Source organism: Neomonachus schauinslandi, chromosome 3 (assembly GCF_002201575.2).
Source record: "Neomonachus schauinslandi chromosome 3, ASM220157v2, whole genome shotgun sequence".
Lineage (NCBI taxonomy): Eukaryota > Metazoa > Chordata > Mammalia > Carnivora > Phocidae > Neomonachus > Neomonachus schauinslandi.
In genome coordinates this window covers 128,376,225-128,401,691 of record NC_058405.1, presented here as the reverse complement: position 1 = coordinate 128,401,691, position 25,467 = coordinate 128,376,225, and the positions used below count along the sequence as shown (strand labels likewise).

Below are 25,467 nucleotides of genomic sequence, written 5' to 3'. Positions count from 1 at the left end.
CAAATAGCCAGAGGAATGTTGAAAAAGAAAAGCAAAGCTGGCGGCATCACATTCTGGACTTCAAGCTCTATTACAAAGCTGTAACCATCAAGACAGTATGGTACTGGCACAAAAACAGACACATAGATCAATGGAACAGAATAGAGAGCCCAGAAATGGACCCTCAACTCTATGGTCAGCTAATCTTCGACAAAGCAGGAAAGAATGTCCAATGGAAAAAAGAAAGTCCCTTCAACAAATGGTGTTGGGAAAATTGGACAGCCACATGCAGAAGACTGAAACTGGACCATTTCCTTACACCACACACAAAAATAGACTCCAAATGGTTGAAAGACCTCAATGTGAGACAGGAGTCCATCAAAATCCTAGAGGAGAACACAAGCAGCAACCTCTTCGATCTCAGCTGCAGCAACATTCTTCATAGAAACAAAGGCAAGGGAAGTAAGGGCAAAAATGAACTATTGGGACTTCATCAAGATAAAAAGCTTTTGCACAGCAAAGGAAACAGTCAACAAAACCAAAAGACAACCGACAGAATGGGAGAAGATACTTGCAAATGACATATCAGATAAAGGGCTAGTATCCAAAATCTATAAAGAACTTATCAAACTCAACACCCAAAGAACAAAGAATCCAATCAAGAAATGGGCAGAAGACATGAACAGACATTTTTCCATAGAGGACATCCAAATGGCCAACAGACATATGAGAAAGTGCTCAACATCCCTCGGCATCAGGGAAGTCCCAATCAAAACTTCAGTGAAATACCACCTCACACCAGTCAGAATGGCTAAAATTAACAAGTCAGGAAACGACAGATGTTGACGAGGATGCAGAGAAAAAAGGGGAACCCTCCTACACTGCTGGTGGGAATGCAAGCTTGTGCAGCCACTCTGGAAAACAGTATGGAGGTTCCTCAAAAAGTTGAAAATAGAGCTACCCTATGACCCAGCAATTGTACTACTGGGTATTTACCCCAAAGACACAAATGTAGGGATCCAAAGGGGTACGTGCACCCCAATGTTTATAGCAGCAATGTCCACTATAGCCAAACTATGGAAAGAGCCAAGATGTCCATCAACAGATGAACTGATAAAGAAGAAGTGGTATATATATACAATGGGATATTATGCAGCCATCAAAAAAAAAAAAACGAAATCTTGCCATTTGCAATGACATGGATGGAACTAGAGGGTATTATGCTAAGCGAAATAAGTCAATCAGAGAAAGACAAGTATCATGATCTCACTGATATTCTTAATCTCAGGAAACAAACAGGGTTGCTGGAGTGGTGGGGGTGGGAGGGATGGGGTGGCTGTGTGATAGACATTGGGGAGGGTATGTTCTATGGTAAGCTCTGTGAATTGTGTAAGACTAATGAATCACAGACCTGTACCTCTGAAACAAATAATACATTATATGTTAAAAAAAAAAAAAGAAGAAGATAGCAGGGAGGGGAAAATGAAGGGGGGGAAATTGGAGGGGGAGATGAACCATGAGAGACTATGGACTCTGAGAAATAAACTGAGGGTTCTAGAGGGGAGGGGGTGGGGGGACGGGTTAGCCTGGTGATGGGTATAAAGAGGGCACATATTGAATAGAGCACTGAGTGTTATACGCAAACAATGAATCATGGAACACTACATCAAAAGCTAATGATGTAATGTATGGTGATTAACATAATAAAATAAAATTTAAAAAAAATACAATAAAATAAAATAAGAACTATTATTTTTATGCTTTTTTATTTATAACATTCCAAGATAATATATGGAACTTGACTTTTTTATTTTGTTTTTTTTTTTTCTATAGGTTTTGTATAGATATATAAGTTATTTAGGGAAGTAGAGTTTGAATGCATATCCTATTGGGGTTTTTTTTAAATTTTTAAATTGAAACTATCACGGATATGTTCCAAATTTCTTTTCTTTGTTCTTCCTAAATTATTTTCCCAAATTGTTTTGAATTCAAAATGAGAATATATTTTTTCTGATTTCTAAAGGGATATGTAATTGTAAGAAAATTTAAATATGCAAAATAGAATAAAACAATCTTTCCATCACCTCATTTCAAAGAAATGAGTTTCTCCAAGAGAGAGAAGCAGAAGTTTGTGAGCATATTTTGAAATTAAGACAGAAGAGGATCAGGTGATCATAAGGCAAGAGAACCTGGAGAGTGGTACTATCAGAAGCACTGTTGTAAAGAATTTTAAATGAGAAAGGTTAGCTGAATTGGACTAAAAGTGAATACAAATGAAAAGTAAAGGGAATAGATTTTTTTTTTCATTAAGTTGTCACTTTTTCACTTTAAAAGCTGGGAAGTGTTAAGTTCAAATTTTTAAATAAAGATGGTAGAGAGTGTGGGAAATAAATCTTGCGCATAGTAGTCAATAAATGCTAATTCAACATCCTAATTCTGTGAACACATTGCTTCTTATAGTTGAAACCAAAAATATGTTTAAAGATTTATTCATTTATTTGAGAGAGAGAGCACGCGTGCACAGGACCACATGACTGGGGGTGCGGCGCAGCGGCAGGGTGGTGGGGGGTATGCTGAAGGAAAGGGGGAGAGGGAGAGACTCTCAAGCAGACTCCCTTGCTGAATGAGGAGCCAGAGGCAAGTGCATCTCATGACCCTGAGATCATGACCTGAGCTGAGATCAAGAGTCCCAGCTGAGCCACCCAGGTGCCCCCAAATCTGTTTATTATTATTATTATTATTTTTTTTTTTTTTTTTTTAGAGAGAATGAGAGAGAGAGAGAGAGAGAGCACATGAGAGGGGGAGGGTCAGAGGGAGAAGCAGATTCCCTGCTGAGCAGGGAGCCCGATGTGGGACTCAATCCTGGGACTCCAGGATCATGACCTGAGCAGAAGGCAGTCACCCAACCAACTGAGCCACCCAGGCGCCCTGTTTATTATTATTTTTAATGTGCTATTTCTGGCTAGCAAACATTTAACACTTTATTTCTTTTTTTCCACTTAGGCCTCTTATGTAAGGAGCTGAAGGGGAAATAAAATATACAGGATGAAAAGATGGCAACGTTGCCTCCCCCAGGACCTCAGAGTTTTGTCTATTTTACAAAACAGTCTCTTGCCCTCATCGAACAACGTATTGCTGAAGGAAAAACAAAGGAACCCAAAGAAGAAAAGAAAGATGATGATGAAGAAGGCCCGAGGCCAAGCAGCGACTTGGAAGCTGGCAAACAGCTGCCCTTCATCTATGGGGACATCCCCCCAGGCATGGTGTCAGAGCCCCTGGAGGACCTGGACCCCTACTATGCAGACAAAAAAGTGAGTTTTTTGTGACTGCAGTAGTGCAGGCTCTGCTTGCTTTTTTTGTTCAGAGAGATATTTTATATTGAGATTAAGTGGAAGTTAGTGAAAAACCACATCATGACAAAAATGTTCAGTTAAATGCATATATAGGATATTCAGAATAGGTACTTTTAATTTTTCATCAAAACTGGTTCTGTCACTGACATATTATTTTGATATCCTTAATCTTTCAAAATATTCAATATAATGTTCTGCCTTTTTGGACATGACGTAGATTTATACCTGTAGGAATAAAATTACTGTCAATTTGAGAACTAAGACCTGGCCTATGTCCAGAATGCATTTGCATTCAGGTGACAGCTGAATCCATGGGAATATATAAGATCATTCAACTAGTAATGCATTCATGCTGAGAAATTTGAAATTTTTTCCACCAGAAAGATGGTCACTTGAGGCACCAAATAAATTGAAAACCTTTTTAACATAGGGTATAAATAGCACCTTGAAAGTAAAGAAAAAATTATTCTCGGGAGAAAAATACAGAGGGTTGCAATAATGTAGCTAGTTGTAGATGTTAACAGATAAGACAAGCTATGGGTCAGTTTGTGTTAGAAAAGTGGAGAGACTTGAGGGGCAAACAGTTGGATTTTGAGTCCTGATATGTTAAGTAATGCAGTCATGAAGTAAATGCAGGCACATCAGAGGAAATCCATGTTAACTGGTGTCAATATTTTCCAGAGCAGAGGAATGGAAATTGTCCTCTGAAAGTCAAATGCTGAGAGTAGCAGAGCTGAGAAGGTGTTTATTACATTAGGAAAATTGGAGAAAGTTGGAAACAACTGCTGTAAAGTTTATTCCCTTGAGAAAATGAGTACAGCATTTCTGACATGGTAGCAGACACAACCAGGTTGAAGTTGAAGTTGACTAAGAGGAGTCTGTAAAGGATTAGATCAAAAGTTCCATAACTTCTCCAACATTGCTTTGCCAATATAGTGCCTGTAGACTTAGAAAGGTCCAGAAAGGCAGAATAAAGTCCATTTAAAAACAGATTTTGGGTGCTTGGGTGGCTCATTCGGTTAAGCATCCGCTTTCGGCTCAGGTCATGATCCCAGTGTCCTGGGATCCACCCCCGCGTTGGGCTCCCTGCTCAGTGGGGAGTCTGCTTCTCCCTCTGCCTCTCCCTTTGCCCCTCCTCCCTGTTTGTGCTCTCTCTCTCTCAAATACATAAAATCTTAAAAAATAATAATAATAAAAACATTTTGATTTGTTTAAATAAATAAAAGGGAATATTTCTTTTTCTTTTTTTAAAAAAAGATTTTATTTATTTATTTGACAGAGAGAGAAAGGGCACAAGCAGGGGGAGTGGGATAGGGAGAAGCAGGCTCCCCGCTGAGCAGAGAGCCAGATTTGGGACTTGATCCCAGGACCCTGAAATCATGACTAGCCGAAGGCAGACGCCCAACCAACTGAGCCACCCAGGCATCCCTAAAAGGGAATATTTCTTCATAAGACATCTAGCAAGTAAGATAAAATAGAACATATTTTAAATATCTTGAGAGATATAAAATATAAGTTATATTTTGACAGTAGAAACACATCTACCTCAGTGGTAGTTGCCATGAATAGCAATACCTAATATTTTGCTTCACATTAAAACCAGCATCTCAACAGGCTGGCAGCACAACAATAAAAAATAGAATACCTGTGAAGACCTTGAAATATTACACAGCATTCTAATTAATCAGTATTCTGACACAGAAAGGAAGAATGCTAATATGTATTAAGGATCTCTGTGTCAGGCACTGGACTTTTTATATAAATTAACACACATTTATTATGCTGTGAGAAAGGGAGTAATATCCTATTTTAAGATGAAAGAGGGCTTGGGGAAATTAAGAAATGTGCAAAATGTTATACCCTAGAAGTTGTAGATTTTTAAAATTCAAGTTGGTTCCCCTACTGGGATATTCTGGGCAACATCTCTTAGTATAATTTAGTTTCTGTAGTATAGCAACCACTATGCTAAAACTTTACAGAACTGAAAGAAATAATGATGAGTAAATAATGAGACAGGCAAAATAAAAAGTACTTTCTCATTTTACTTATTACATAGTTGCTCGCTACACAATTGCAGAAAATAATAGATGAATGAATTTTAAAAAGCACAGTGTGTTAAAATTTAAAAAGACAGTGGTTGTACTCAATGACTAGATATTAATTTTAAAACTAATTTTCAGTGTAAAAGTGAACTTTATGTTAAATTATGTTTAGGCATAACCAGTATAGTGAAAGTGACCAGGACTGTAAAAGAACATCTGAAAATAGTAGATACTGATTTGTTTTCTTGAGAACACTGCCACATACAGTTAAAAAGCAACATACTCGAATTTAGGTCCCCAATTTGGTGAAAAATATTTATTCCCAGAAGCCCATTCATAAACTTATATAAAATTCACATTAAACAACAGCAAAAGACCAAGTCAATGTCTTCTCAATAGCACAGGTAATTTGCCTAGCAACTATAGAAAACTAAGACAAAGATTTGAACTTGGTCTTCCTAGATTGCATTGTTTTCTTGTTGTTGCTGTTTATTTGTTTGGGTTTTTAAATTTTTAACTAAATACCAAAGCCATGGAGACTGTCCCTTATTGTGCAATGGTTACATAACACCTTTCAAGAATATTTGGTTCATTTGTATTATTTTTAAAAATTACGGTGGGTAGGAGCAAGCAAGTCCTTTACTTTGTATTCATTTATTTTAGCTGCTATTAGAATTATATCTAGAATAGGAAAATTGAACTGGGTAATAGGATTCTTCTAACTCTAATATTCCTTAAATTTATGAAAATGTGTTTTTGAAAGGACTCATATTTGGAACACTTGCTATTAATCATGATAATAGCCAACAAGTATTAAAATTCTCAAGGTGTTAGGGCAAAAGTCAGAGATAGCTAGTTTCTATTTAGTTTGCTTAAAATGCAGTGAAATGATAGAAGGAAATTGTATTCTAAACTAATTCCAGTGGCCACACTTAACTGTTACTGATTTGGGTGTTAAAGGGATATGAAAAAGAGAAGATGCTATATTTTGGGAGCTCCAGGCAATCCATGCTCAAAAATGGCTCACTTCTTAATTTACTAAGAAGCAATGGATATAGTTCATTGGCCAGTGCAACCTAAACAGCTCATTAATGGCAGTGGTATCACGTTGCTTGAGTCTGATGGCAGTGTTTCTTTAATATGACCCTACCACATGCACATGCGGTAAACTGCTGGTATAAACGTGCTAGGGTGAAATTTTGGATTCTCAATTTCATGCTGTTTTCTTTTTCTCCCACAGACTTTCATAGTATTGAACAAAGGGAAAGCAATCTTCCGTTTTAATGCCACCCCTGCTTTGTACATGCTGTCTCCTTTCAGTCCTCTAAGAAGAATATCTATTAAGATTTTAGTACACTCATATCCTTTTTAAAATGATTACTAGCATTGGTTCTTTTTTTTTTTAAAGATTTTATTTATTTATTTGAGAGAGAGAGAATGAGAGAGAGCACATGAGAGGGGGGAGGGTCAGAGGGAGAAGCAGACTCCCCGCCGAGCAGGGAGCCCCATGCGGGACTCGATCCCGGGACTCCAGGATCATGACCTGAGCCGAAGGCAGTCGCCCAACCAACTGAGCCACCCAGGCGCCCCAGCATTGGTTCTTTAAAGTGTAGTTTTTGCGGGACACCTGGGTGGCTCAGTCAGTTAAGTGTCTGCCTTCAACTCAGGTCATGATCCCAGGACCCTAGGATCAAGCCCTGCATCAGGCTCCCTGCTCAGCGGGGAGTCTGCTTCTCCCTCTGCCCCTCCCCCTGCTCATGCTCTCTCTCTCTCAAATAAATAAATAAAATCTTAATAAATAAATAAAATATGGCTTTTGCTATTTATTCAAATATAGATTTTAGTCCTTTTGTACCTGAAAAGACTGGTTTTAGTTTACCAATTTCAATATAATTTGGTGTAAGACTCAGAAAATTGGGAGAATGGCAATTTTAGCATTTTAGGATAAATTACTTTATATATGACTCCCTTGTTCAAAGAGATTAAAAGAAGAGTTATAAACTCATAAAGAATTATTTTCTAGGAAAAAGTTGTTAGCATTTTAACAAGTGTCATTATCAAGTATTCAAAGCTCCCTCTGTGTTCTCTTATCATATTCCTTGATTCTAAGCTACCTTATTCAGCATGCTTATCATGTGCACTATTCTGACGAACTGCATATTTATGACCATGAGTAACCCTCCAGATTGGACCAAGAATGTAGAGTAAGTGGGTATAAATACATTTTAATATCCTCTCTGTGTTATTTTATTCCTCTTCTTTCCTGCCACAAAGTTACTGCAGCTCTAAGAATTGTGTTTATCTTCCCATGTTATGTGGTTGCTTTTCTTTCAGTTATTTTTTCTTCCTCTGTGGTATTAACCTGCTTCTGGTAGAATAGAATAATCAGATGCTACAGTCTTTTCTAGAAGAAAGAAAGTATCAGGTGTCCTGCCTTGTTCTTAGACATGTGTCTTTCTGATAGGAGTAATGTAGGACTTTTCCAGGCAGATCTAATACCTATGTTCTTAGTCATTTTGAATACCTCTTTCTGTAAGAATTTTTCTTTTCTATTTTTTTTTTACTTTCTGTAAGAATTTCTAATACGGACATTTTAAGATTTTCTGGAAATATCTTTACTGTAGTTTATTCTAATAGAATGGATCCATAAGCCAACAGCCACACTCCAATAGATGCCTTTCTTTGGTTGATCAGAAAAAATAAAGATTTACATGGTGCTGTATTCTCCTCATATTTAATATCCCATTGGATTATTGTGTCTAGGTATACTTTTACTGGAATATATACTTTTGAGTCACTTGTCAAAATCCTTGCAAGAGGCTTCTGTGTAGGAGAATTCACTTTCCTTCGTGACCCATGGAACTGGCTCGATTTTGTCGTCATTGTTTTTGCGTAAGTACATTCAGTTTTTTGAAATGGCAAACTCGTGAGAATGACAGACAGCACAGTATTCCAGTAAGAACAAGCCTTTGGGGTCTGACTTTTCCTGCATGCAAAGGTTGCATTTAAAGGATACTCTGTGAAAGCTAGCCACTGATAGGCAAATACTAATTTTTGAGAAAGAGCATTTCTCATTCAAAAGTGTATGACATCATTAAGATTGATCTTCTCCTCCATGCTCAGCACTTGGATGGGTAGTCTATGCAGTCTATGCAGTCTAAGTAAGGTTCACACCTTTTTCCATGTCTTATTTAAAAACTAATAAAACCTGTAAGAATCACAGAAAAACTCAGGCCTTTAATTATAACCTATACTATTCAAGAGCTAATAAGTATATTAAAATATAGAAGTAGATCTTTTTATAAGATCTAACACTGCATACCAATCCTAACATCAGTGAATTGTATGTGTATTACATCTGCAGCCACAGTTTATTTTTAAGGGAAAAATATTACATTAAAATATAATTTAAATTAATTCACACTGCTGTTCTTTTCCCAAATACATTTGCCAGAAATATTCCCTTGTTTTTTTGAAATCTCAAACCTAGATACATTTCCCTCTATCATCTTGAATTTTAAAAGTAATGCATGTTCATTGGAGGAATTTAGACAATAGAGAAGAGTCTTAGGATTTCTAGTTTCCCATTCCCTCACCACCCTGCCCACCTCCTTGTCCATCAGACTCGCTTCTTTCATGGTCACGTGACTGCTGCAGCTGTACCTGCCACCTGCTGATAAGACAACATTGTGTCAAAGAAGGCTGCCTCTTCTCAGGGGTCTCGTTATTTTAATTGAGATATAATTTATATACCATAAAATTAACCCTTTTAAAGTTAAAATTCAGTGGTTTTTTTTAGTATACGTTCAAAAAGCTGTGCAACCATCACTAATCTGTAATTCCAGAATATTTCCATCATCCCCAAAAGAAGTCACTTCTATTTCCTTCTCTCCTTAATCCTTGGAAACTATTCATCAATGTTTTGAATCTATGCATTTGCCTATTCTACACATTTCATACGAATGGAATCACAGTATGTGACCTTTTGTGTCTGGCTTCTTTTAATTAGCATAGAGTTTTCAAGGTTTGCTGCTGACATTTTATAGGATATTAAGTATCTGTATTACCATAATGTTGAGGTCTAATAATTGAAGCATTTGATTGTTTATTTAGGCATATAAGTGTATGGAACCATTTTAATAATATATTTGCATTTTGCTCATGTAAAAGGGGTCAAATCAAATCTAATCAAATTAAATTAGTTGTGATAGGTGAAAAAAAAAAGAGGGCTTGCAGAACTGTCCATTTAAATAAGAATTTTCCAAATATAGGCAATACCTTGAGTAAAGGCACAGGTAAGTATCACAGACTCTATCTAAATTCTGAATAACTCTGGTTTAATTCTACAGGTATTTAACAGAATTTGTAAACCTAGGCAATGTTTCAGCTCTTCGAACTTTCAGAGTGTTGAGAGCTTTGAAAACTATTTCTGTAATTCCAGGTAAGGAGTGATTGGTGTGAAGCATTAGGCCACTCGTAACTCCAACTATTTGGGAGTTGTTCTTCGTTTGTTTGTGTGTGTGTGTTGTCACTGTGTTGTGTGTGAACTCCCTATTACAGATATGTGACAGAGTTTGTGGACCTGGGCAATGTCTCAGCGCTGAGAACATTCAGAGTTCTCCGAGCACTGAAAACAATTTCAGTCATTCCAGGTGAGAGTGGGGTTAAACACCAGGGCTGACTTTGACCGTTTGGAGGAAAGACAAGAACGACTTTCTCTTATGCCATTTTAATTAAATTTGATTTTTTATGTTTTTCACAATCACTATTAAAAGTCAGCCTTTGAGTTTAATCAACTGCATGGGTCTTAGAGGATAAAGATGGCCATTTGGCTCACATCTCAACTTGAAATTTTCCCTCCTGTGTAACAGATCATTTTCCATTTTGTTTAGCCAGGAATGAAAATTTCAATTTGTTTTTATTGCTTTTCATACAGTTAGGAAAAGAGATAAAAAATATCAGCATGGGGGTATTGCATGTCATACTGTGTTTTTTAGCTTTCCACAACAAACCATTTCTTAACTGAAAATTAGTTAAGTTGTCACTCTGTGCTGCAATTCAGCCTCTTTGTTTTAATGTCTTTGTAGAGAGATGGTTTGTTTGACAAGCATTTACTAAATTAGCACTTTTAAAAATTATTTTTACAAGCAAATATGGGTATGGTTTGAGGAACTCTTTGGAAACAGTTTACAATTTTTTTCGTTTGCTGTACTATATAGAAACAAAAATTATATAAAAAACAGGAAATCGACCCTTTTGAGCTAGTAGGCTTTTTTCAAACTAGGTTATTTAAGGTCATTGATTTAATATAATGCATGCATTTCTAGGCAAGCTTGTGTTTTGTTTTTATTTCTCATTCAGAGGCTTTATTTCATTAGGAACACTTTTTTTGCCCCCTGTGTTCAGGACTGAAGACCATTGTGGGAGCTCTGATCCAGTCTGTGAAGAAGCTCTCTGATGTCATGATCCTAACTGTATTCTGCCTGAGTGTGTTTGCCCTGATCGGGCTGCAGCTCTTTATGGGCAACCTGAAGCATAAATGTCTGCGGGATCCGCTGGAAAATAATGAAACATTACAAAGCATAATAGATACCCTTGAAGAAGAAGACTATAAAAGTAAGAATGTCCCTGAAGTTGTTAATAGGTTGAAATAAGATTGTTCTCTTTTAGCAATGAAATGTTGCTTTCCTTTTAATTATTTCAAAATTGCTCGAGTGTATAGAAAGCTGCCGCAGTGTGCATTTGGATCCTGTTATATATTTTCATAAATCTCCCTGGTTCTAAGCTTTCTAGCAGTTCTGGTATTAGACACATGATATAGTTCCATAATACCCAATTTCTGTAAGATAAAAATAAATAAATTTGCTCTAGAGAAATACATTTGGCTATGAATTAATATTAACCATTACATTTCATCATAAGACATATTATGTGTTTTATATACTGCAGTTTTATTGTATAATTCATACTTAGGTTTATAGGGTAATTTATTTATTATATGATAATATAAGTATATTTTTACATTTGTATTATATCTATAACATATATAGTTGTATAAATCCTAGTATAACAATCATATTAATTATCACATATTAAAATGTCTGCTTGATAGTATTTCTGAAGATTTATATAAAGCAGAGTGGGTTTACTCAGCTTATCAGCACTATCCCTATAATCAATGATGAGTTTCACAGCTCTTTCTAAGGGCTTCCCTCAGTCTAGCCAGTGGCATTATATCAAAGTTTAATTCATCAGAACTAGTTCTGTAGGAAACATATGAGTCGATCTGTACACACAGTCTCGAAGTCTTCTTAATTCTTCACAAGTATATTTTAGAATATCTTACAGAAAGCCAGAACTGCATGTTTTCTGAACAGTTGTCCCCTAACACAGTTTCTCTTGCCAGAGCTGTTGATGAATTTGGGTGAAAATGAGATCAAACAAGATTGTGCTTTCTAACACCTGCAGTGTGTCTGTATGATGCTGCCCACATGAACCCATAAACCTTAATAGATACTTAGATCCAGAGTGGGGGTGGGGACATCAAGAAACCTTCCAAGTGTATATGCCTTTGACAGAATAAGGTCATGGAGTAAAGGTCAGGATTCTCCTTGGATTATGAAGAATATACATCATTTTCTTACTTTACTAAATGTATACTCTCCCACTCACTGGGGAAGATAAAAGCAAATACAACCTAGCTAATACAGTAAAAGACTGTAAATAAAGAAAACAAACAAACAAACAAAATAGAAGCCTAAAATGAGAAAACTGAAAGTTTTCAAGTAAAAAATTTAATGTAAAATTTCTTTACTACCGGTGTTTGATGAGGAATTTAGCATATTTTCCCTTCCATTTTATTTTTTAAGTTTCTGATTTTTATTGATATAATCTTAAATTTTATTTTCAATTTACAAAGAATTTTATTCCTTAATTTATATACTATAAAAGTAATATATCTTATGGACAATTGTTCACATTTACAATTAATAATCGGTTTACAATACTTACTCAAACTTAACTTTTTTTTACTAGGATCACTACCAGTTTTTTTATTTTGATTACATGTAGGGTTAAGGTTGGGCCAGGTTAATATGATAGACTGAGAGAAATACTTGGAAGTTATGGAAATTGTAAGAGGATGATGAAAACAAGTGTCTCTTGGATTCTAAACTGGACAAGGAAAGAAGTGAACCCAGGAGTTGGTTGATAGATTATGAGAAAATGGTGAAGTAAACGAATTGGAATTCTTGAAGAGATGAAAGAATTACAATGGTAAAGGCAGCCTACAGAGAAATCCTGAATATGTTCTGAAAGTGTTTTCTGGTGCCTATGGCAAAGCCTTTTTTGGAGGTGTTTTTTAAATGTATTATCAAATAAATGAGCCCACTGTCTAACCTCCTGTTTCAAAACATACAATTTATAGATTTCCACTGACGCCAAGCATTGTCTACTTTGATGCTCATCAAACTTCCTTCTTGCTACTGCAGGTGAAGGAAAGGTTCATGTGCACAATTGGTAGCTAAATTTCCAGTAGCTATTGTACATTAATATGGTGTGGTTCTGTTGGGATAAAGAAAAATAGTCTCTTACTCCTATTTTCTAGGTGTTTGACATTTAATAAGAAAAGTTCCTGGAAAAACCACAGTATTGGTCATAGTACTCCCAGGGCTTTTCCTGTCTATCTTTAGTGCTTTCCTTGTGGGGACTCCACAGAATACAGTCTCCCAGAATGCAGTGTGTCACTTGCAGGCATTCTGCCTCTACCTGATCCCTGCACTAGTGTTCTCAGAGTTGACTTATTATTGCCTCTTGGTTGAGGAATAAACCCTTGACTCCAAAAGCCTAAGTCATATATAGTTGCTAAAAGCTGTCTTTCTGAACCAGGTTGGATAAGATTAATCATAGGATGTTTAGGTCACCAATTATGGCTTACCATTCTGTACCATTGGCCTTGAAATTAATAAAAAATTTCCTCAGAATCTGCACTCGATTGAGTGTCAGTTCTAGATTTTTGTTGTGTGGATTTTACAATTTTCTATTTCCTTTTATCCCCATATGTCTATTACTGTGAGGTTGGGCTTATCTATTACTATCCACAACCTTTGTTATTATACTGAATTACATCTATTTAACAGCTTTAGTGAGATAATTCACATACTATAATATACAATTCAGTGTTTTATAGTACATTCACAATATAGTCACATTGTGCAAATATCACTAATTTTAGAATAATTTCATCTCCCTCAAAAGAAATCCTGTACTCATTGGCAGTCACTCTCCATTCCTTCTACTCCCCAGCCCCCGACAACCACTTACCTACTTTCTGTCTCTATGGATTTACCTATTCTGAACATTTTATATAAATGAAATCATACAATATGTGGTCTTTGTGTCTGGCTTCTTTCACTTAGCATGTTTTCAGGTTCCTCCATGCGGTAGTCATTCATTTATTTTTAGTTGTTAAATACTATCCCATTGTATGTACACACTACATTTTGTTTATTCATTCATTAATTGATGGACATCTGAGTAGTTTCCACTTTGGGGAATAATGCTATGATGGACATTCATGTGTAAGTTTTACTTTGGACATATGTTTTTGTTTGTTTGTTTGTTTAATTATGTTATGTTAATCACCATACATTACATCATTAGTTTTTGATGTAGTGTTCCATGATTCACTGTTTGCGTATAACACCCAGTGCTCCATTCAGTATGTGCCCTCTTTAATACCCATCACCAGGCTAACCCATCCCCCCACCCCCTCTCCTCTAGAACCCTCAGTTTGTTTTTCAGAGTCCATAGTCTCTCATGGTTCGTCTCCCCCTCCAATTTCCACCCCTTCATTTTTCCCTTCCTACTATCTTCTTTTTTTTTTCTTGACATATAATGTATTATTTGTTTCAGAGGTACAGATCTGTGATTCAACAGTCTTGCACAATTCACAGCGCTCACCATAGCACATACCCTCCCCAGTGTCTATCACCCAGCCACCCCATCCCTCCCACCCCCCACCACTCCAGCAACCCTCAGTTTGTTTCCTGAGATTAAGAATTCCTCCTATCAGTGAGGTCATATGATCCATGGACATATGTTTTTTATTTCTCTTTGCATTACGTTTTCCCTTTACATATTAACCTTAATACTCTTGAGACTAATTATTTGAATAATTTAATGTCTGCTTGTTTAGGGATTATTTTAAAGTGTTCTATAAGACCAGAATGAGCTACTGCCATTGCTTTACCTTTCATCCTTCCTGTACTGACTTGAGTCTGTTCGCCCTGCCATGCGCTAGTACGGGCCGCTCTAGAGCCCATTCTTATAAAGCAGCTCCTCAGTGGTTGGTAAATGTGAGCCAGTTACTTTAAAGGATAATTCTAAAGTAATCCTTCCACTACAAAAATATCTTGGAAGCTTATGTACAAAAAACTTGCATCTTAACCTCCTTCATCCTCATTCCGTCATGCCTGCCCTACCTCAGGCACAGGAATTTTTCCAAAAAGTTGTTCATGTGCATTCTCACCTAAACTTTCACCTCAAACTAGGGGGCTTTATTGTTTTATTTGTGTCTTCTAAGATTTATATCTTCTGTGTAAGACAAAATGGTGTATAAGTCAGTCAGTTCATCTTCTCTGGAATTGTTTAGTAGTTTAGTAATGACAGCTGCTGCTCTCTGAGCAACCGTGTCGAGCGTGTGGATCCCTGCAGTAAGTGCCTTACACGCACTGTCCCCTTTATGCTCTTCAGCATCTCTACAAAGTGGGCATCCTAAGCACGTTTTACAGATGTATGGCAGTGACTAACCATTAATGTGGTGAGATCATTCACCTACACGGGAAGCTGTAGAAGCAACATTCAAATCCAAGTATATCTGACTTCAAAGTCTTTCTTCCACTATCACTCCAAAGGCCTTCTAATCATTACATCTTTATTTCTTTGATTTGAGCCAAATGGGAAGATGGGCCCTTATTAAAAAGCATGGATATTTGTTAGTTCTTTATACATTTACTGTGCATGGTTGGATCAGCTCCTTGTCTTGACAGTAAGCCTTGATAGTGTATGGAGGAAGAGATTATGGGATCCCTTATGCCTGAAAATGGACACAGAGGGGACCATGATGAGGAAATGTGCATTTCGTTCACTGCCATATCCTCAATATCTGAAACTTTGTAAGTCCTAGATAAATACTGATTGTTGAATAAACGAGAGAATTTCAGAAGACCGGTGTGTCCATTTATAGTATGGCCTTGCTGGCTCCACCTCTTCTAGAATACTTTGGGGCTCAGTTAGGGGCTCCCTGCTTTCTCTTTCCTCCCCTTCCCTTTCTGAGCTACACTTTCTCTTTGGGTTAACTCAAGTCCCATGGCTTTGAAAACTACCTACTTGATGATCATATTCTTATGTCCCCTCTACCTCCACTCCGACTCCGGCAGCAAGTCCTCTCCACTCTTTTCATCCCCTTCTCTCCATGTGCACAGCTACTCTTTTCATCCCCTTCTCTCCATGTGCACAGCTACTCTCTGAGTTTTAGCCATGTTGCCTTTCACTATAGTCACTTAAGTCATATTCCTGCTTTCACACTTGCTCTCTTATACTCCACAGTCCACAAAACAACCAGAGTGACATTTTCAAATAGTGATTATCTCCCATTTCTACCTCCCACTTCTATTACTTGTAACCATACTTAAAGTCCGAACTTCCTTTCATAACATACAAAGGCTGACATCATCTGACACCTGCTTACCTCTGCCACCATAGTTCTCTCCACAAACTACACTGTAGCCAGGCTGCCTATCTTGCTGTTTCTACCATACACTAACTTCACTTTTGCCTCAAGGCCCTTGCTCCTTCCTGCTCTTCACCCTGCCAAAAATATCTCTTCACCAGGGTCTTTGGATGGCTGGCTTCTTTGTAGCATTTAGGCCCCAGTTCAAATGTCATATCTTTAGAAAGGCCTTCCCTGACCACATTTTATCACATTATCTTATTTTCTTCAGGACATTTATCACTATCTGAAAATACCTTGTATATTTATTTATTTACTTACTTATTTACTTGTCCTTCCCTATGCCTAATTTCCACCCTTACCTACACATAAAGAAAGATCCACAAAATTAATGATCTTGTTTATCATGCTTTTATTATTATATTCAGTGCCTGGCCCATAAGAGGTTATCAATAAGTATTTGAGGGAGAATATATGAGAATATAATAAATAAATGAATGCACATTGCCTGAGACTGGGCCTGAAGGTGTGTGAATATGTCTATACTAATTAACCTATCTTCTGTGTCACTGTCTAATGTTATATGTTGAATTTCTTCCTAAACAGAATATTTTTATTACTTGGAGGGATCTAAGGATGCTCTCCTTTGTGGTGTGAGCACAGATTCAGGGTAAGTAGTATTTGTTTTTAGTCAAAAGGCTACAAAAAGGGGAAAAGCGTATCCAATCAGTTTTTTTTTTTAAATCAGAACCTTTGATTTTATATTGCTTTCATATATTTCATGGCATTATTATGTCCCACAGTGAGCCCAAACTTTAAAACATTTATGGTTAATGCATACTTCTGAAAGCAAAACTTGGAGGTGGTGCTTGAAGTGAAACAAGACACAAGTCATATAAATCTTAAGAAAGTAGAAAGTTACTTCCGGAAAACCCCACCAAAAGTTGGCTGGATAGTTTCAAGTCTTTCATCTTTCTGGAAGGAAGAGTGACAGAATCAACGTCCTGTTCCCAAATTCTACTCTTTTTCCAATCAAGAATGACTCATAAATGACTGAATGCAGTGACATTTTGGCCACTCTAAACAAAAGGAACCCATGGGCTTGGGTAAAGATATTTTAAGAATCTCCTCTCTATGCAAAATACTCATCTTGCAGTTTCTCCTATACACCAAATTCATTTCTGCTGCAGAGCCTTTGTTCTTGCTCTCCCCTGACCAGATATTTCTTTTTCTTTTTCTTTTTTTTAAGATTTTATTTATTTGATGTAGAGAGACACAGCAAGAGAGGGAACACAAGCAGGGGGAGTGAGAGAGGGAGAAGCAGGCTTCCCGCAGAGCAGGGAGCCCAATGTGGGGCTCGATTCCAGGACCCTGGGACCATGACCTGAGCCGAAGGCAGACGCTTAATGACTGAGCCACCCAGGCACTCCTGACCAGATATTTCTTCACCAGACTCTGTGTATACTTGGAACATTAAACAAATAAGGTTGCTGCTCCCTGAGACAGCTCAAATACTGTTCAATGGCATCATGGATATCAATCCACCAATTTTAGAAAAATATCATAAAGCTACAAATCTTTATGAACTTACACAATTGCTCTATTTAGGCTATTTTTTATTCTGATTCGCTCCAAGAATAATTTGGGGGAACCCAGTTTTGGTGGAGGCCTATTTATCAATATTTATGGTGCAAGAACTATTATTTGGCATCTGGTGGAAGTTTCTAAGTTTTAATGATGATGCTAATAGCAGGTGCCATTTATTAAATGCTTTATATCTACAGGAGCTAGGCTAGGTAATTTGCATCTATTATCTTTTTTAAACTTAACAACAGTCTTCGCTTTTTGAGGTAGGTGTTATCCTTTTCTCACAGAAGGAGTGAACTGTGCCATGGAGAAGTTCAGTAATTTGGCAAAGTCACCAACTAGTAAATCATAGGGATGGGCTTCAAACCCAGTTCTTCCTGCTTCCAAATAATGTGTTCTTTTTTTTTTTTGATTAAAAGATTTTATTTATTTATTTGACAGAGAGAGAGAGTGAGAGAGGGAACACAAGCAGGGGGAGTGGGAGAGGGAGAAGCAGGCGTCCCACCGAGCAGGGAGCCCGACGCGGGGCTCAATCCCAGGACCCTGGGATCATGACCTGAGCCGAAGGCAGACGCTTAACGACTGAGCCACCCAGGCGCCCCCCAAATAATGTGTTCTTAATCATTATTCAATATTGTCTCCCTAGAACAGGAACCTGGGATGTCTAACTATTCTGTAGCACTCTTTAACCTGCATCCTAGAAGCATTCTAACTTGTGACGTTCTGTTTCATATGTAGTCAGTGTCCAGAAGGGTACAGGTGTGTGAAAGCTGGCAGAAACCCTGATTATGGCTACACAAGCTTTGACACTTTCAGTTGGGCCTTCTTGGCCTTGTTTCGGCTAATGACCCAGGATTACTGGGAAAACCTTTACCAGCAGGTGAGTGCCAAGAGAAACATTCATTGCATTTTTGAATGGCATAAAAAGCTGGTGAATGTTCCTTGCCGGACTTTACGTGAGATGTTTTATTCGATTTAGAAAGGACAAAACCCTATTATCTTATCACTAAAATTAGACATGTTTTACTTCCAGCACTATTCGAGTGGATAATTCTTAAAATCGTAAATTATTGTCTTATCCTTTCCTGGCTTATCTGATCTCCAGTTCCCTTTCCCTCTTTCTGAATATAGCATCCCATGGGGTCCTAAGTAAATAGCCGGAAATACACCGTCATGGCTCTTGTAGCTCTCCTGTCCACGCTGGTTTCTGCACATGCTGCCCTGCTTGGAGTGCCCGAAACACCAGGCTCTCCTAGGTTCATCATGCTTTAGTTTTTGAATTCCCATGTACAGTTGTTATGAATTAAATTGTATCCCCTCCCTTCCATATGATAAAGTCCTAACTCCCTGTGCCTTAGAATGACTATTTTTGGAGTTAGGGATTTAAAGAGGTAACTAAATTGAAATGAGGCATTTGGGTAGGTCCTAATCCAATCTGACTAGTGTCCTTATAAGAATAGGAGATGAGGACCTGAGAGACACCAGAAATGTGCCCACACACAGAGAAAAGACCACATGAGGACTCTGAGAAGGCAGCCATCTGCCAGCCAAGGAGAGAAACCTCAGGAGAAATCCAGCACACCAACACTTGGATATTCCATCCTCTAGACCTGCGAGCAAATAACATTTCTGTTGTGTAAGCTGCCCGGTCTGTAGTATTTTGTTATGGCAGCCCTAGAAAACTAATACAAGAATTGAAGACTCAGTTCACTTCTCTAAATATTCCTGTCCCAACTCATTTCCTCCTTCCCCTAGATCTCCATGCCCTTTGAATATTCCTCAGTTTATCCATCATTTGTGCTGTAATTGTTAATTCACATAGCCATCTCCTCCAGCGTAGATGTGATCCTTTTGGGCCTGTGGGCTGCATCTTTTCACTCACATATTCTCAGCACCCAACCCCAAGAGGAAGGAGATGAAAATGGTTATTCTGTATTATATATAAAAATGAATCACTTTTCTCTGAATTGCCAGATTCTTCTTGTGGCCTGTTTTATGTTTGCTTCATTTCTGATAATATTATAAATGAATATAGAAATTCTGTAAGTATATACTTCAGAGGAAAAAAGGAATACAGAGAACTTTAAGTGTATAAAAAGATGCTCAGTTTTATTCAAAATTAAAGACATGCAAATTCAAACTAGAGTGACCTCTAATTTCTTACTGGTTAGAATGATGGAGATCAAAAGAGAGACGCTGTCTGGCTGAGATATGGGGAGGCAGACTTTCTAACATGTTGCTGAGAACCACTGCAGAATGCAACATAGAACTCCTATGAAAATGAAAATGAGTATACCCATTAACCACTACTAAAACTTTATCAGAGAGAAGAAATTGTAACAACAATAACTGACAGAAAAGGGAAATGAGGAGGCATCAGAGATAGGAGAGAGAGATTTTTCATGTAATAGCTTTTTATACCATTTGAATTTTTTTTACCATATACTGCATTCAGAAATGTTTAATACATGTTAATGAAAAGTAAATATAAGAGTAGATGAGCAGATAAGATCATTCAGTAAAGCTGTCTACTTTGTGTGAACATAACACATCATCATTAATACTTCCTGGTAAAGATAGAATTTTATCAGCAAAAGGGACTATAGATATTATCTGGTCCTCTAATATGAAAATGAGCAGAGCAGCTAGTTTTTGAGTAATTTTCAGACTGTGGATAAAAAAAAAAAATTCAGGATTATTAGTCTTAAAAATAGTGAAGAACCATACCTAATTTTAATATAAGTTTAATAGATGGCTACATCCTTTGTACTGAAAAAGTGTGTATTTTAATACTGATTGTTTTCCTTAGAGATATAATTTTATTCCTTTATATTTTTGATAACATGGGATTATACCAAACCTCCCCACCTTCTTCATGCCTAATAGGCCATTCAAGTTGAAATAATTTTCCAAAGATCTTTGTGTTCCTAAAATAATGATTTCCATTTTTCCCTAGACATTGCGTGCTGCTGGGAAAACCTACATGATCTTCTTTGTTGTGGTGATTTTTCTGGGCTCCTTTTATCTAATAAACTTGATTCTTGCCGTGGTTGCCATGGCCTATGAAGAACAGAACCAGGCAAACATTGAAGAAGCGAAGCAAAAGGAGTTAGAATTTCAGCAGATGTTAGATCATCTTAAAAAAGAGCAAGAAGAAGCTGAGGTATTATTATTTGGTTTAAAATTCTTCCTAGAAGTCGAAGTCCAAAGGGGAGTAGCAGAGGCTCTGTGGCCTTCCCCAGGGAGATTTTCCTTATTGGATTTTTAAATATAAACAGAATTTTCATTCTGGTGTGGTCAAAGGAACCAATTTTAGTTTGAGTTAGAATCGACATGTGTCCCATTGTACCCTTCCCCATAACCAGCTCATTCCAGCACAGAGAATGTTCTAAGCCATTCCTCCTAAACCTGTTATCCATGATGACTCAGTATGCATAGCATTATGCAAAGTCCCAAAACAGGTATGGTATGTTTCACCAGAGTAACAATTGTGTACAGAATTTAGGGAAAATTATTTAAATGTTTAAGTTAACAGATACCCTATGGGGTAGAAAGCAAAATGTGCATCGATTTTTGTTAATGTGGCAGGAACTTTCAAGATAAAAAACATGAGCTGTTAAGAAAACCTATACTTATGGTTGTGGCCACTTTGGGCTAAGACACAAACTCTTGAGGATTCTTCCTTATTCTCCTCTCCAGAGGGGCACTTCAATAGAGAAGTTAGAGAAAGTTTGTACTAAGAGAACACAAATTTAAATATTCTGCAAAAGTTTAAAATTTATTTGATGGTTCAACCTAGTTAAATATCTTCAAAGTATCTAACTTCTCAGGGGGAAGGTAGTAATCTGTCATGCAGAGAACTTTAATGCAGAAAGATGTTCAGTGCAGTATCTGAAAATATTGAAAAGCAGAAAGCATTTAAATTTTTAAAAATTAAAAAATGGTTAATAGAATTATGATATTTTTATGTCTCAGAGTATTATTCAGCCATAAAATTACGTGTTTTAAGAATATTATAACAGTGAAATGTGTTAATATAATAATGTATTAGTAGTAAGATACAAAATTTAGTATAATATGCAAACCATTTAAAAATTACATATAAAAATTGGAAGAAATATTAACACCAATTATTTCCAGGATGTAAGACTATGAGTGATTTTTAATTTTAATTCACAATGTCCTTATTTTCCAAATTTTTACAAGGATTGTTTTAATAGTAAAAACATAATTTTTTAATAAAGGGTTAACACTAGGTCATCCCAGGAATTTAATAGGAAACCCTTAGAAGTCCCTCATTTTCATGAGATGTATTTTGTAATAATTCATTTTCATTTTCAGATAATTCAGTCTTCATTAAACTGAGTATCTGACTCTATTGATAATATTGAATTAACTACCTGAATGAGTTGTACACATTTTCTTATTGTATGGTTTATGTGAGTTTTATGTTCCAAAATTACCTAGTAAAACCTTCATATATACTATTTTAAATTGTTTTATTATATATATAGTAATAGTGTGTAATAGCTTAATTCCGAAGTAAAATAGGGCTTTATTACAAAGTAAGAGTGCTCTGTAAGCTCTCTGGTCATAGTGCAAAGAAAGCGGCATCACTTCATGTACAAGGGACATGATTATGTGAATGTAATTACATTCATGGCAGAGAGGTGCCCCATCATAGGGTTTCCCAGACCTTGGAAATGACTTACACTATGTGTGGCCTCTTGGTCCAACAGGCAATTGCAGTTGCAGCAGCTGAATACACAAGTACTGGGAGAAGCAGAATGATGGGCTTCTCTGAGAGTTCCTCTGAAACATCCAAACTGAGCTCTAAAAGTGCTAAAGAAAGAAGAAACAGAAGAAAGAAAAGGAATCAAAAGAAGCTTTCCAGTGGGGAAGAAAAGGGAGACAATGAGAAGTTGTCCAAATCAGAGTCAGAGGAGAGTATCAGGAGACAAAGTTTCCACCTTGGTGTTGAAGGTCATAGACGAGCACGTGAAAAGAGACTGTCTACCCCTAACCAGGTACCCCTGCACCTATCGAATGCATAACGCCAGGGGTAGGATTATAGAGCAAAATGTTTTATTTTGAAGATGGGCTCTCAGGAGAGTAGAGTGAATGACTTCATCAGTATGTTTTTGGGTAAAAACGTGTTGATCATTGGACATTTATGGAAAGAACATAGATGTCCATAGTTTTCCATTGAAGTTTGACCATTTTTGAAGGAACTTATACTTCCAGCGTTGTCGTATGATCTTCTCTGATAAACAAATTTTAAAAACAAAGTATTCATGAGAACTGTTGTAGAAATGAAAAAATTATTTACACTATATATTAGCTTTTACATTTTTATCTAGTCTGTATTTCATAATGCCTCATTGGTTAAAAACTAATCTTAGATTAGTTTCTCCACTTTTCTTCACCACTGTAAGTAATGGTACCGCCTAAATATCAGTCACCCAAGCTGGAAAAGTTTGGAGACACCTTGACAGTCCCCACCCCCAACTGCTTCAGCTACTAACATCTAGTCGCACAGTCTGTTATTGCTGCTTGTGTAAAATTTCTCTTGCTTTTTTCCCTCTCTTTCCACGGAAACCTCCGTATCTCAGGTTTCCCTGCCTACAGACCTCTAAGAAAAACAGTTGCTTCTATTCTCCTAAACATTTCCCTGTGTTCTATCACACAACCTTCCCAAATCATTTTTCTAGAACAAAGCTGTCCTTTGGTTCAACTTTAAGAAACAAGACAAAACCCAAAAAAACCCGACTGTGTTAATCATTGACTACAGAAAAAGACCCACATCTTATCCACGTTGTGGACTGGCTTCAACCTCATTTCCCCCCTTTCTCTACCTTCACATACCCTCAGTCCACCATGATCGTTCACTCTTACCTACATGCCCTGTACTTTATTCTTAGTACGTGTGGTGTTCTCTAAGTGGGATGATTTTCTTCTTTGTTTTCCACCTGGTGTAGTTGCACCCGTTCTTCCTTCATTAGCTTCTATGCCGCTCACCCCGCACATTTGCCTCTGCCCTCTCCCTTCTCCAATCTGCTCTTTGGTGCCCCACTCAGAAATTACTATCCTTCTCATTTATGTCTACATTGAAAATTTCTACTACTTAACTGTGTAAGACACTGCCAGATGGACATAGAAATAAAGGATAGAGTCCCTGCCCTCAAAGATGTTATAATTTAGCTGGGGAGACTGAACTTGAATACATGTGATATCAATAAAAGGAAATAGGACAAGAGCAATCCAAGCCTGTTTTAAGGCAGAGACTTGGTTATACTCACTTTCCATTATTCAGAGTGCCTGCCACTTTGTCCTTTACATAGGAAGCACTAACATGTATTGAATTAGGTACTTCCAAAGAATAAACATTCAGTTTGGTTTATGGACACAGTTTATCCTGGCCATGAGTCAAATAGATGCGACTTTCCCCCCTCTTTGGTGTTGGGAAATCTCTATTTCAAGTTCTCTGTGTTTTATGACTTTGTAAACTCACTGACATTAAAAGGTCTTTCTCAGCATACCTTGACTGAGCTTCCAATATGTAAAGTGGAGTTGCAAGCAATGGAAGGCAAAGAAACATACAGCGTGGCCTTTGGCCTCAAGAAAGTTTCAATTACTTATGGAACTTGGGGATTGATATATGAAAAGCTAAATAACAGGTATTAATACCAAAAGTTTTTTAAAAATGATATGTTCTTTGTAGCAAGATGAATGGGATAGAAACAATGGAGAGAATGGAGATGTCACTCTAGGCCAGACAGAGTAGGAAAGACCTGTGTGGCAATAAATAATTTACCCGGTCCTGGGGCGCCTGGGTGGCTCAGTCGGTTAAGTGGCTGCCTTCGGCTCAGGTCATGATCCCAGGGTCCTGGGATCGAGCCCCACGTGAGGCTCCCTGCTCAGTGTAGAGCTTGCTTCTTCCTCTCCCTCTCCCTGCTGTTCTGCCTACTTGCGCGCTCTCTCTCTCTGTCAAATAAATAAAATCTTTAAAAAAAAAGTGTTTAAAAAAAAATAAATAATTTACCCGGTCCTGAAAGGATGGGTTCATCCAGTCTTTTCATCCCTGATTTGGAAGAGTTTGTCTTGCTGCCAAATTCCTTTGTTTTTAAATACACTTCTTTTAAACCAGCACAGGGCCACCTGGCCTCAGCTCAGTGGGGTCTGTGGTAGTTCTGTGCGCTTCTACTCTTAGGTGCTTCAGCAGATAAATGTCATCTTTTTTCTGCAGTCACCGCTCAGCATTCGAGGCTCTTTGTTTTCTGGAAGGCGCAGCAGCAGAACAAGCCTTTTTAGTTTCAAAGGTCGAGGGAAAGATGTTGGATCGGAGACTGAATTTGCCGATGATGAGCATAGCATTTTTGGAGACAGCGAAAGCAGGAGGGACTCGCTGTTTGTGCCCCACAGACCTCGGGAGCGGCGCAGCAGTAACATCAGCCAAGCCAGTAGGTCTCCCCCAGTGCTGCCGGTGAATGGGAAGATGCACAGTGCCGTGGACTGCAATGGTGTGGTCTCCCTGGTTGATGGACCCTCAGCCCTCATGCTCCCCAATGGACAGCTTCTGCCAGAGGTGATAATAGATAAGGCAACTTCTGATGACAGCGTAAGGACGTTTTAAAATAGCTCAGGCATGGCTCCACCCTTAATTCTTGCATCAGTCAGTCTCCCTGCTAGAGGGGCCTTCTCTGGTCCTGTGAATGGCTCTGTGTCTTGCAATACCTCTACTGTAGAAATACACTTTTTAACTCATTCGTGGAAT

The 25,467-nt window shown here is 37.5% G+C and overlaps 1 protein-coding gene across 3 annotated transcripts in view; it reads left to right on the top strand.

Annotated features, from left to right (window-relative positions):
* The first annotated feature begins 3,032 nt into the window (after window positions 1–3,032).
* The window catches only part of SCN9A (sodium voltage-gated channel alpha subunit 9), a 100,149-nt gene continuing 77,714 nt past the window's right edge, over window positions 3,033–25,467 (top strand). The window contains exons 1-11 of one of the 3 annotated variants that reach the window (XM_021703141.1): window positions 3,033–3,290; window positions 6,615–6,733; window positions 7,489–7,578; window positions 8,138–8,266; window positions 9,935–10,026; window positions 10,781–10,990; window positions 16,713–16,776; window positions 18,432–18,573; window positions 20,650–20,856; window positions 22,433–22,720; window positions 24,940–25,278. In XM_021703141.1, coding sequence (XP_021558816.1) covers window positions 3,033–3,290; window positions 6,615–6,733; window positions 7,489–7,578; window positions 8,138–8,266; window positions 9,935–10,026; window positions 10,781–10,990; window positions 16,713–16,776; window positions 18,432–18,573; window positions 20,650–20,856; window positions 22,433–22,720; window positions 24,940–25,278 — 1,938 coding nt within the window. Of the gene's footprint in view, window positions 3,291–6,614; window positions 6,734–7,488; window positions 7,579–8,137; window positions 8,267–9,723; window positions 9,816–9,934; window positions 10,027–10,780; window positions 10,991–16,712; window positions 16,777–18,431; window positions 18,574–20,649; window positions 20,857–22,432; window positions 22,721–24,939; window positions 25,312–25,467 lie in introns of all 3 variants that reach the window. The other 2 variants (XM_021703140.1, XM_021703139.1) reach the window with 2 other exon arrangements.